At 50.7% G+C, this 13,184-nt stretch overlaps 1 protein-coding gene and 1 long non-coding RNA gene across 7 annotated transcripts in view; one reads left to right on the top strand and one right to left on the bottom strand.

Moving 5' to 3' along the window:
* LOC122487691 overlaps positions 1-13,184 on the top strand; it is a 241,785-nt gene that overhangs the window by 176,058 nt on the left and 52,543 nt on the right. The gene's annotated exons all lie outside the window — the stretch shown is intronic.
* The window catches only part of LOC122487682 (ral guanine nucleotide dissociation stimulator-like), a 146,373-nt gene that overhangs the window by 97,154 nt on the left and 36,035 nt on the right, over positions 1-13,184 (bottom strand). The window contains exons 1-7 of one of the 6 annotated variants that reach the window (XM_043588482.1): positions 9,538-9,952; positions 9,065-9,179; positions 8,552-8,659; positions 6,302-6,501; positions 5,642-5,701; positions 4,533-4,699; positions 3,783-4,262 (exon numbers count right to left, since the gene is read on the bottom strand). The exons of 3 other annotated variants lie outside the window; for them this stretch is intronic. In XM_043588482.1, coding sequence (XP_043444417.1) covers positions 3,799-4,262; positions 4,533-4,699; positions 5,642-5,701; positions 6,302-6,501; positions 8,552-8,659; positions 9,065-9,088 — 1,023 coding nt within the window. In that variant the 5' untranslated portion in view covers positions 9,089-9,179; positions 9,538-9,952 and the 3' untranslated portion in view covers positions 3,783-3,798. Of the gene's footprint in view, positions 1-3,782; positions 4,263-4,532; positions 4,700-5,641; positions 5,702-6,301; positions 6,502-8,551; positions 8,660-9,064; positions 9,345-9,537; positions 9,953-13,184 lie in introns of those variants that run through there. 2 more of the 6 variants (XM_043588481.1, XM_043588483.1) reach the window with 2 other exon arrangements.

Below are 13,184 nucleotides of genomic sequence, written 5' to 3'. Positions count from 1 at the left end.
CCATGCAGAACCCAACCCCTAGATACACACACACTAGATCAGCCAAGTCTCGCCTGCCCCCCAGATACACACCAACTAGGTAAGTGAGCTGCTGCTGGCTCTTTGCAGGAAGGCCAGAGAGCAGTGATCTGCTCTGCAAAGCGTTCCCTAGAACCTCCCAACTCAGGACATCGTTGTGCGATTTCCCACACCTGCTGCCCAAGGTCTTCTCCAGGAATTTCTGGTTTCAGGTCTCAAGTCTGTAATACATTTTAACTTCGTTTTTGTGTGTGGGGTAAATAGGTGTCAGGTTGTTTTTCCACGCCTGTTGTTTTTCTGTGCCCAGTGATTCTGACACCACCTGTTGGGGAGACTGCCTTTGCCTCAGGTTATACTCTTGGTTCTTTGGTTGTGAATTAATTGGTTCCATATGTGTGGGTTTCTTCCTGGGCCTTCAGTTCTGGTCCAGTATCCTGTGTGTCTGCTTTTACCCCAATAGTGTACGGCTTGGGTTATTGTAGCTTTGATATCTAGTTTTAAATCAGAAAGCATGGTGCTTCCAGCTGTTTTCTTCCTTCTCACAATGACTTTGGTATTCAGAGCCTTTTGTGCTTCTGTCCACCTTGAAGGATGGTTCTATTTTTGGGAACGTGCTTAAGCTTTGATAGGGATTGCACCTAGGGAATATGTAGATGGCTTTAAGTAGTGTGGACATTTTGATAATCTTAATTCTTGGGATCCACTAGCATAGAATGTCTTTCTGCTTATTTCTGTCTTTTCAAATTCTTTCTCCACTGATTTCTTCTTTTCAGGAAAAAGGTCTTTCTCCTTCATGGTTAAAGTCATTGTTTCTTTTTTAAGTTTTCTATCTTTTCCTTGACAGAGAGAGATACATGGAAACACACACATACACATGCACACACACACAAACAGAGAGAGACAGAGAAAGAGAGAGATTCAGAGAGAGCACACATGAGTGGGGAAGAACTGGGAGAAAGGAGACACAGAATCTAAAGTAGGCTCCAGACTGTGAGTTGTCAGCACAGAGCCCCACACAGGGCTCAAAACAACACCATGAGATCACGACCTTAGCCAAAGCCAGATGCTTCACTGACTGTGCCACCCCGGTGTTTGTAGGCTGAATTTACTCTTAAGTTTTTTCTTCTCTTGCAGTGATTTTAAATTATTTTCTTAATTTCCCTCTCCGATACTTTATTATTCATGTACAGAATTGAAGGATGTTCTGTACAACGACATAGATATCTTAACATGACTGAATTCATTTATTAGGTCTACCAGTAAGGTTGTGGAGTTTCTGCGGTCTCTCTAGAGCATATCATGCACTCCCAATAAGTGAAAAAGTACCTGGGAACATAGGATAGTGCGATTGAATTTAGATGAGAGTAAGAAGATATATGGAGTGAGAGTATGCAAGTTTTCTGAAATGTTTTGTGGTTGATACAATCCAACAAGTCCATAAACAAGGTTTGTTTGGATATATGTTTCCTTTCCACCACCAAGTCCATAAACAAGGTTTGTTTGTATATGTATTTTCTTTAAACCAGAACCAGAGAGCTGTGACATTGACATATGCTTCCCAACACATTCCCACAATGCGCCCTGTGCATTTGGGAGGTAGCCCCTTCTCTCTTTTCTGTCCTGGAACCCAGTGCCTGACTCCACCACTCAGTGAATTCATCTCAGAATACTGCAGTTGGGAAGAGACCTATGTTTTTCATAGACTTCCTGAAAGGCACCTAAAAACATTGGATTTTACATGGTTGTGTCTGATCTGTCTGGAATCCTCTGAGGATGTGTCAGTTGGAATGGCACTTTCTTTGCCGTGAGATCAGGGAGCCCTGCAGTATTCCTGTGTGCCCTGTGGTCGGTCACCAGTGGGTGCTGTGTGGCTGCTCATGACAGGGACACTGCTCCCCAGAGATGGGGCTGGCAGGTGCCAGGCGTCACTGCTGGAGGAGCCTGAAGGGTGGAGGGGCTTGACTCGCTACCAGAAGCCTGACTGAGTCTCCATCCTGCAGTCTCCTTGAGCTCCTGATGTGCTGTGTAAAGGACTCTCTGGCTTGTCGAGGTCCAGGTGGTTCTTGCTGTTGCCACTCAGTCGTCAGGATGAACACCTTCAGGTCCTGGTCTTTAACTCATTGACCTGACCTGCACTTAAGGTGCTTTCCTGAGAGTAAGCGACCCAGCCTGGGAGGAGAGCCAGCAAGCAGACAGCAGTGGACCAGCCTGTATCCTCCACTGGCCTGAAAGCAGGGCCTGGCTGCTCTACTGAGAAGCAGAGCTATGGAACAGGAGGTGCACAGGCAGTTGGAGTTTGTCATGGTAATGGGCCTGGATGGGTGTGTTCCAGGGCATGGGGCAGGGATGCTGTGCAGGAGGTCAGAATGAGGGAATGTGGTTTCTTTCCTGCCCCATGGGTCACTCCTAGGTACCCTGATGGCCTCAGTGCTGGCTTGTCCTCCAGATTCTTCAGGAATCCACTCAGTCCCAGGGGTCCCTGCTTTCCACATAAGACCCCAACGTAATCAAGAGTTTATAGATATCGGAACCTGGAGGCAGCGCCCGAAAAATGCATATAAATTTTTTCCCCAAAGTTGTGCTAGGTGTACACGCCTACAGAGAGGGAGAGTTTCGGTACACATGTACCTTTCTGTACAATGATGAGAGTCAAAATATTGGAATCGGCCCAGTCATTCAGTTTCTGGAGACGCAGAGTAAAGGATGATGTGTGGCCCCTGAGAATGCAGAAGGGGATAGGACTGTGCCTGTCCACCGTGGGGACATCCCATAGTACAAGACCATAGTCCTGGAGGGATGCCCAACCTGTCACACGACTCATGAACACAAACACAGACACCTGGGGCCCTCAAAGCCAAAGGACTGTGAAGATGACACCGTGTCTTCTGGGCCAATATTTCTTGAAAGAATATACATTTTTTTCTGCGTATGTACTTGTTGTTTCCTATTTATTTATTTATTTATTTATATGGAGAGAGCGAGAAGAAGAATCCTGACCAGGGCTTCAAGCTGTCATTGTAGAGCCTGACTTGGGACTTGATCTCAAGTACCTTGAGATCATGACCCGAGCCAAATTCGACTCGGAAACTTGCCCATTGAGCCATCTTGGTGCCTGTCCTCATTATTAAATCTTCATTTTACTGAATACATGTCACCTGTAGGAAACCCTTCAGAACTTTATACTTTAGTGCCTAATAGATTAGCATAAATGGAATATTGACGGTTTCATTTGGGTGTTTTTATAATATGCACGTTAGACCAATATCACCATGGCCAGTCGAGGAACATGAAAGATTTTCAAGGTATTCGCTCTGGTCCAGACATTTCTCTTCTGGCTTCTGCTCTTGTGTCAAACCTCAGAGGGTCCTCATGCCAGATAATGAAGATATTTCAAGTGGGGGCTGCACCTAATCTTTGTTCTTTGAGGACTATTCCTCTAGTGGATTCCTTGAGTGGAATATTCCACTACAATATTAGTGCCATTGAATATTTAAGCAATTATTAATCAGTCTCCTGTCATGTAGCCAGACACAACAGGCCATGTTGTGTGTTTGCACACACATGGAAATCCCAGAGGAGCTAAAGCAGCAGAAACCGAGATCGCTGGTTGCAGAGACTGGGGTGAGGGAATGAGCCGTGGGTGATTAGTAGTCCACGTGTCTCTGTGATGGAAATGTTCTAGGAGTACATAGTGGTCACGGGTGTAAACTCCTGCGAATGTACGTACTGACACTTGAATTGTAATTTCAAAGGATCAGAGTAAATTGTTTGGAACTTAGTTTATCTTTTATTTATAAAACACAAATATATAAGGACAGTAAATACCGCTATAACAACTACAGAAATGACAAAGAACACAATGACAAGGTCAGGGAATTCATCCTGTGGGGCTGCAGCCGACATGAGCCGCTGTTGGGGAGCTGAGGCTGGTTGCTCAGCTGCAGCAGGTGGTTGCTCCAGCCGTTCCGTGACCCCGCCGGCTGGGGCTGGGGGCTGCTCATGCTCTGGGGCCACCAAAGGGGCAGGTGGCTCTTCCAGCTCCTGACTGTCAGCCAGAGCTGGGAGTACCTCCTGCCCTGGTGGGGACGCTGCAGTGAGGGTCTCCGATTCTCGTACCCGCTGAGCTCCAGGAGAACTGGTGGCTTCAGGCAGCCTGGGCCGCGAGGCTGCAGTGGGCACCGCAGAGATAGCGGGGGCTCGCTCCCGAGGCACGTCTGGACGGGGCTCTAGAGCTGCTGCCAAAGCTTCAAGAATAGAAAGTGTCATCACCGTGAGTGCCATTCCATGGCAGGAAACCTCTCCCGCAGACATTGTCATCTGAGTCAAAGAACCCACCAGGAGGAAATCTCCCAGACGGCAGGCTAATGGAACAGTGATCTGAGCCTAGTCCCTACGCCTGGCCCACCTACAGTCTGAGGAAACGTGTTCTCTGTGGCATACCCCGTCCCGGCCACACGCCCACATCTCCCACCCAGAGTCCTCCTCGCCCAGAGGCTCTGGCTCATTGGGCTCACGGTGTTTCCGCCATGAGTAGAGAAGGCGGGCGCGGCGCTGCAGCTCGGAGCCCGGCATGTGGGCCCTTACATACGCCCGCAGCAGCTTCAAGCTGGTGAAGTCTGGAGGCCGGAAAAATTCCTCGGGGTAGTGATCCAGCCAGGTGCCCAGGATGGAGGAGATGGCCCTGGGGATACAAAAGTAGCCAGAACAATCACCATGGGGTGTTCCTCCCGCTGATGTCTCAGGACAGGCCTGTGGGACCTGGCCTCTATGCCTCCTGCTCCTGGACGCCCAGAGGGTGCTTCTGTACGTTGTCCACCTGTGATTTGGCAGTCCCGCCGACGAGAGACCTGGTCACTGAAGAGGGACCGTCAAGATTCTGTTTGACGGGAACCCCTTAACCAATGATGTGGTGGTCTCTGTCCTTCTTGGGGAAGCCAGCCAGACTCCTCGCTGTGTCCCGCTGCCTACCTCCCACTGGAATTCAAGTCCGTGCGTGAGTGGAGGGGTGGTGTCGGGGTGAGTCAGTGCCTTCACTGCATACCCTAGCGCTCCACGAAAATCTGCGCAAATACGGGACAAGAGGACTCTGTCTCTTACCTGGGCTTGCTGGGACCCTCCTGGTGCCTTCAACGTGACGACCTGTGCCTCTGTGCTGCCTCATGCACTCAGTGCACATGTGGGTGTCGTCCCACTGACACCGTTCTCCCATCGTGTGGGTGATATGTGCTCCTTGAGCCCTCACTGTGTCTCCTGTACCCTTGCTAAGCACGCACCGTGGATGTTCCCCAAGGTGGTGAGCGTGATGCTCCCCCAAACCGTTATGCTGGGTCCCCTGATGGGGCTCTAGGCAAGGCTGTGAGTGGGAAGGGATGGGGTTGGACTCTCTAAGGGGCTGACGTGGTCCTCTGGCGCCCTCTGCTGCCTCCTTGTGCCCACAGCCCTACCTCTACCAGACAGGACAGAACCCCTTTCCTTGCTTCCAGGGAGAAGCCCTCAGATCTTTGCCCTCTCACAGGACTCTCAGACGTGTGGGATGCTGGGTCCTGCAGCCCCTCCCACGCACAGTCTCAGCACTGCCCTCTTGGAGAAGGAAGGCCCTCCAGCCTGAGCTCAGCCTACTCACAGTTTCTCCTGCTCCCGGGGTCCGCCATCCTCCTCAGCCTCTGAATGGAAGCATCCGTATCTGGAGGAGGCCAGAAGGACATCATATGAGCTGTCCTGTGGATGCTACGTCTTGTCCTATCCAGAGTCCCTGGCTGCTGACTAGAATGGAGCTCTGGAGGGGAGGGTACTGTCCGCTCTGCGCATTGGATCCCAGTCAGCTCCTACAGAAGTGCCTGCACCTAGTGGGGCTTCCTGCGTGTTTGAAGAATGATAGGGCCCCAGTCAGCTCCATCACACATATTGGTGTGGGTCTGGGCGTGCTGCTCATCCTGGGCATCCTTGACTGGTTTGAGCCAGGACTCAGACACACAGATAGAGCCTCCAATCTCCTTTTCCAATGGGAAAACAGCCCAAGTCAACACCTGGCGACAGTGAGGGATGAGGCAGAAAGTTGATCATGGGCAAGAGGACAAAGATGACCCAGCAGAGACGCAGCCCTGCCAGCAGAGCTTTCCACAGGCCAGGGTGACTTTCCCTGCTGTGCCCCCACTGAGGACCTGGAGTGTTTCCACCCGGATCAGAGGAACCATGTGAGACGCCAGGACGTGTGGTGACTTTCCTGAGACTCCTAGCTTTCAGGGGCTGAATCGCCCTGGGCTGTGAAGGGCAGGGTGCTCACCTCATAAACAGTATTTCCAGGACCTGCTGGGTGGTAGTAAAAGTCCTGTATGTTCTCAAGAATGTGAAGAGGTAGGAGGGGTCTCTACCCAGGAAAGCAGGTACCAGGTGCTCCACTCGCTGTTCCAGTAGCATCCAGCCTCCTTCGATGGTCCCTTCCTCACGGTTCTCATTGTCGGGCATGGGTGAGATGTTCATACCCTGAGGTAGAACACAGGAGGGACACAGAGTCAGACACAGCACCATGGACATCAGGAGGCTTGGGGTCCAGAATGCAGACCAAACCCCCAAGCCGTCAGTGACTTGTGGCAAGAGTGAGACCTGGGTGCCCAGACTCTGAAGAAGGATGTTGGTAATCACACGAGAATTTGAGTTGGGAAATGGCTGAACACGTTAGGATCTCCGATCTGACATCCCCACAGGCGAGGGAATTAAAAGCAAGAATGACCTATTGGGACCTCATGAAGATAAAAAGCTTCTGCACAGCAAAGGAAACAACCAACAAAACTCAAAGGCAACCAATGGATTGGGAAAAGATATTTGCAAATGACCTATTGGACAAAGGGCTAGTATCCAAAATGTATAAAGAGCTCACCAAACTCCACACCTGAGAAACAAAGAATCCACTGAAGAAGTGGGCAGAGAACATGAGTAGATACTTCTCTAAGGAAGACATCCGGATGGCCAACAGGCACATGAAAAGATGCTCAACGTCGCTCCCCATCAGGGAAATACAAATCAAAACCACACTCAGCTATCACGTCACGCCAGTTAGAGTGGCCAAAATGACCAAATCAGGAGACTATAGATGCTGGAGAGGATGTGGACTAACAGGAACCCTCTTGCACTGTTGGTGGGAATGCAAACTGGTGCAGCCGCTCTGGAAAACAGTGTGGAGGTTCCAAACAATTAAAAATAGACCTTCCCTATGACCCAGCAGTAGCACTGCTAGGAATTTACCCAAGGGATACAGGAGTGCTGATGCAGAGGGGCACTTGTACCCCAATGTTTATAGCAGCACTCTCCACAATAGCCAAATTATGGAAAGAGCCTAAATGTCCATCAGCTGATAAGTGGATAAAGAAATTGTGGCTTATATACACAATGGAGTACTCCGTGGCAATGAGAAAGAATGAAATATGGCCCTTTGTAGCAACGTGGATGGAACTGGAGAGTGTTCTGCTAAGTGAAATACGCCATACAAGGAAAGACAGATACCATATGTGTCCACTCTTTTGTGGATCCTGAGAAACTTAACAGGAACACATGGAGGAGGGGAAGAGAAAACAACAGCTTAGAGTGGGAGAGAGCCAAAGCATAAGAGACTCCTAAAAACTGAGAACAAACTGAGAGCTGATGGGGGTGGGAGGGAGGGGAGCGTGGGTGATGGGTACTGAGGAGGGCATGTGTTGGGATGAGCACTGGGTGTTGTATGGAAACCAATTTGGCAATAAATTTCCTATATATTTTTTAAAAAAAACCACCAAGGAAAAAGAATCTCAGGTCAGATTGTTAGATGAGTATGCACGGCACCTCCCCACATGAACAGCAGTGTCCCTGTGATTTCTAACAGCACAGTCCATTCTGGGGATCTGAAGAGAGGGACAGTACCTGGCAGAGGTTGGATCAGGATAATAGGACATGTAGGATGTTCAGTGCAGCACTGTGACATGGCAAGAGAAGGGAATCCTGTCACAGTCCCACATTTGTGAAGGGTTGAATGGGTGAGGTGAGTGGTCACATTTCCAGAATGTTGTCTAGGTGGTAAGGCCCTTGCTCCTGATTAGGAGGGGCCCCAGGGGCGTGTTGCTTGGCCACCAAAGTGCAGAGCATTAGACATAATGCAATGAGCCCCATGTCCTTTGGGTAAAAATCTCCCTGCTCCTCACGAACGTGTGTCAGACGTGGAGAAGGTGTGGAAGGATGGTCGGGCGACCCGGGACCCCTAGGAACGTTCGTCGGGGAAACGTGTACAACAATGCCAATACATTCTAGACAGAATGGGACGTGAAATGGTCTCACGCCTCTTTTCTGATCTTCCTCCAAATAAGTGGAGAGTGACCTTGCGTCTGGCCGTGGCAGGGGCTGGGCCCTGCTGGCATGTTTGGGGAGCAGATGGGGTTCCAGGTTCATCTGGGACCAGGAGTCTCCGAGAGCTACCAGGGGAGCAGCAGTGTGTTTTCTGGGCCCTGGGATTCTTTGCATTGGCTCTGGGCCCTTGGTGTTGGGTTTCCCTGGTACCTGCACTCACCCTGAGCCAGCGGGGCTTCGTCCTGATGGCATGGGGCTTCCTTCTTTCCTTCAGGGAAGTAGAGCAGGGGCTCTCATTCAGCTTGTCCTCCATCTGTGGCATGTGGCTCTGTAAAGACAGTGCCCAGCAGGCAGGCAGGAGTCCTCAAAGCCGTGTCTGCTTGCTTTCACTTGTCCTCAGACCCATAAGAATTCATTCCAGATATGACACCACAGTGTGCACTCACCTCCCCCACGGAGGAGAAGCAAGGTGGCGTGAGGGCCTTGGATTCAACCTGTTACAGGTTAGAGGCACCTCAGAGATCCCTTTTCCCTCCTTCCAGCATGACATGTGCATGGCCATGATGGGTCCACCAGGTGGTCCACTGCCACCGAACCTGCTCCGGTCCCGGGGAGGACCGGCCCCCATGTCCCCCTTTCCCCGAAACTGAACATGAGGGGATGGGGGTGCCCAGGGAAGGTTAAGAGCTATGAGCTGACCTGACCTGGCCTCCTCCAGGCTGCTCTGTGTTACCTTATGTGACCTCCTGGAAAACATCCTGAGGCATCGCCAGCGTGGGTTAAGGAAACCTCTCCAACATCTGAGTAATCCTGCGCACTGGGGTTTCTGGCATCCAGAGCCCCGGTACCTGGGAAAACAACAAGAGAACATCCTAAAGTCTCTGTGTCTGTAGGCAAGTGAGCCTGGTATGGGACCTTCCTAGAACATGGGTGCCAGGTTACAGGAGTTCCAAGCTTTCCTGGGGCCTATTGTGAGCAAAGTGATGTCACGGCCTAGGATCCGCCTCCTGAGTCCCCCTCTGGGATAACACCTTTGCAAATAGTCCTCTCTTTGCTGACTGCTCACCCCCATTCTCCATGAAATGTCCCATCGGTACACAGTTCCACCAATGCACCCCTCTCCACAGTCCCCTGAGAAGCTCTGGGGGCAGCCAGGGTCCCAGCTGTGAGACCTATCTGGGTTGAGACAGAACTCTTCTTTCTTACCTCTTTCTGGTCCCAGATTCGCGACTGTGCTTCTCAGGGATGGTCCGTGTCTTTTCCGCCCAATGGAGATCATTCTAGCATGTCCTCAGGATGTCCTCAGGATGTCCTCAGGCATATGTGGGATGATACCTGTGAAATTGGAGCAGTGGTGTCACCTGTTGGAAGTTTATCCAACCACATTGACTTCAACGTCTCACCTCCTCTGATTCTGCTGCTCCTCTGATCCCAGCCCACAGTCCTTCCAGGTGTGCGTACGTGCGTGAGTGTGAGTGTGTGTATGTGTGTTTACCAGTGCTCGTTTTCTGGGGTCCCAGAAGGTCACATCCCCACCTAGGGAAGGATGGCCAAACATTTCCTAGGAGCTTAGGTTCTCTACTTTCTAAAGCAATCCCTACAGGAGGGATTGGAGTTGGGGCCTAGTAGGACAGAACTCTCTTTTACGTAGACTTTGTCAGTAGTGTGCCACAAGCCATTCCCTGCCTTTCCACTGGGTACATACAATGGGGACAGGGTGGCACTCAGTGGGTTGCCCTGGCCTGGGGGTCCTCCTCAGGGAAGAACGTGCTGGGATGTCTTCTGCGACGCTCCTCTTCAGCCTCACCCCCACGCCACCTCCATGTCTGCACCCAGTGACAGTAACACACCCTTTTCCAGACCCCCTTCGAAATCCTGGGTCAAATCCAGGACCCCATTTTGAGGACATGAAGTTGGGGTCATGCCTGGTTCTGACTTTCTACCCGTCTGTGATTCTGGGCAAGGCACTGACCCTAGCAGGGTCTTCACTTTCTCCTCCCCTCAGTGGCTCCCTGGGATGCCCCCATCCTGTCAACACATCCTTGTGGGATTTCCTTCCTGGAGTGTGGTATGGACGTAGTGTTTGATTTCTGTTGCAAAGAAGATGGCACCGTGGCCCCAGACCAAACAAGTTTAGGTGATAAAATGTGTATGGCATGGCCTCATGCTCACTGTCACTCTCTGTGTTGTCTCTCAGCTCCTCACAGTGGGGACCAACCCCCGTGTTGAGTCGTGACACGGACAGGTACACACAGCCTAGCCCTGAGAGACAACAACAGACAGGGAAGAACTAAGGCACTCGATGTGGACTGAATCCTGCCACCACCCTGAAGTGGGTTCAGGGGTTGAGTGAAGCAGATTCTGTCTGAGCGATGACAGCAGCCCCAACCTCCTGAGAGGCTCTGGCAGGAGCCCTCCGCTGAGCCCTGCTGAATTCCTGGTCCCCTGGGCCTGTGAGGTGGGAAGTTTATGGGGAAGCCCCTAAGGGTGGGGGAATATTGTCCCACGGCACTAGAGCAGAGTAGTCACAACGTCCTCCTGCCCCAGGCCCTGGCCCTCCTCACCCTCCCTCCCTGCTGTCCTCCACAGCTCTTTCCGGTCTCCCTGGTCTCCTTTCACACGTCCCCTCTGAAACAATGATCTCTGCCTCCGCGTGTCTGCTCCACTGTGCCTTCTGCCGGGATACATTCCCTCGGACTTGAGCAGGGCTGACTCGTCTTGCACTGCGGCAAGAAATATTAACGTTTCCTCAGCACAGCCTTGTCAGACCCTCCCCTGGTGGAGCTCAGGACCCACTTGTTGCACCTTGAATTTTTCTATGGAGTCCTTGCTCATGTCATTCCCATTTTTGTTTCATGTTCTTTCCATCTTCCTGGCTAGTCCTTGAACTCCTAGAGGGAAGACGTGGCTGCCTTACCAGCACTGGCACTATGTGAATGCTCAGATGCTCATTCCCGGGGGCTGACTGAGGAGGTAAAGGGATCCCACCCACCAATTAGCAGCTCAGTCATTGTAGTCTAATTTACCTGGGTCATTTTCCAATACTTATTTTATCGTATATCTGTTGAGTCCACTCTAGTCGTAATTTGGGGCGTGAAATCACACTCCAAGATCAAGAGTCTCATGCCCTACTGACTGAAACAGCCAATTTTCATGGAACTAGACTGATGTCTAAGTTACCTTGCGGGTTAACATTTCGTACGTGTATTAGGTTATGCTGAATTACCAGAGAACGCGCCACATTTCAGAAAGCATGTCCCCATAGATTTCCTCACATGACAGAGCTGGGTGTGTGTTTAGATTGGAGACTAAAGTCCTTCATGTGGTCACTGAGGACCCCAGAGTTCCTCCATTTTGTCCCTTCTCCCTCCCGAGGTTATCAGGTACTTGCACAACCAGCAGCACAAGGGGCGATCAAGGGGAAAGAGAACAAGGAAATGCACCTGGGAGCATGTTATCAGCCTGGTCTAGAGTGCCTAAAATATCCACTTTTTCACTCATTCCTTGCTTTCAAGGCAAGGATTTTTAAGTAGTGATCTGTGAGAACCTATGTCCCACAAACCATAGAAAATGCATCCCTAGATATGCACCACAAAACATACGAAGGTAATTCCTGAGCTGAAGGAAAACATTCTCCCTCCGGGACACGTTGTATGAAGGAAACAAGAAGAGTAAACATCTATGTGTGTGTTTGTGTGCGATCTGTACGTATTAATGAATATGAGGTTTTATCGCTATCCCTGAATATCTTTAAGAAGTGAAGGATCATTGACTTTTAAATAGAAGAATTAGGAAAACAATAAGTAAAAAATTGTAATTAGTGAGCTTACAGACATATAGTATTAAGATATATGAGAGTATCGGGACGCCAGGGTGGCTCAGTGGGTTGAGTGTCCGCCGCCTTGTCAGATCATGATCTCACGGTTCGTGGGTTCGAGCCCCGCATCGGGCTCTGTGCTGACAGGCTGTTTCCGATTCTGTGTCTCCCTCTGTCTCTGCCCCTCCCCCGCTCATGCTTTGTCTCCCTCTCTCTCAAAAAGAACCATTCAAAAACATTTAAAGAAATTCCATTAAGATCTAGGCCAGTAGGAAGTAAACGACTTGTGGTTGAGAAGTCAATGAAGGGCCTCCTACGATGGATTGTTTTCAAGTACGAAAACGCTCATCAACCACATGACTGCAAGTATAGTGTGAATATTGAAACTGCAGCCCAGTTCGCCAGTTAAATGGAAAGAATTCCATATATCTGTGTTCAGTTACACTTCGCCATCCAGAGCAGGGTCTGGTACACCTTGCACGTTCAGTCGATGCTTGCTGCACAATCGCATGGGTGATGGCCTGTCATTCTCACCAAAAGAAAGAAACGTTGAAAAGCAATTGAAACCCAAGAAAAGAAAAATGGCACGGAGGAGTTGGGATCTGAGGCACACTGTGAAGGAAACATGGGGGTTGGGAGGTAGTGGAGGTGGACAGGCGGTTCCACAGAGTTGAAGGATGTGCCACAGTCCGCGGTGGCAGGGTGGACTTGAGGGTGGGACCGCTGGTGGTGCAGTCCAGGTAGGGCCATGGGAAGGGCATGCAGAGCTGAAAAGCACCGGCCTTTCAAGGAGAAGGGAGTTGGAAGGAGTCTCGAGTGCCCAGTGTGTCTCCCTGTCCCTTAGGGCTACCCTTGCAGTCATGGGTCACGAGCGAGGAGGGTCCACAGCTGCAGATAGATGTCCACGGTTGGCGGCAACGTGAGGCAGAGTGAAGAACAAACACAGAGGCCTAGGATGCAAGAGGGAGCACTGGGTTCACGTTGAGCCACCTCCCTGGGAAACCTGCTTTGCAGAAGCCTCCTGGGTTTCTTGAGG

The sequence above is a fragment of the Prionailurus bengalensis genome, chromosome A2 (genome assembly GCF_016509475.1).
Source record: "Prionailurus bengalensis isolate Pbe53 chromosome A2, Fcat_Pben_1.1_paternal_pri, whole genome shotgun sequence".
NCBI lineage: Eukaryota > Metazoa > Chordata > Mammalia > Carnivora > Felidae > Prionailurus > Prionailurus bengalensis.
This window is presented reverse-complemented; position numbering and strand designations above follow the sequence as displayed.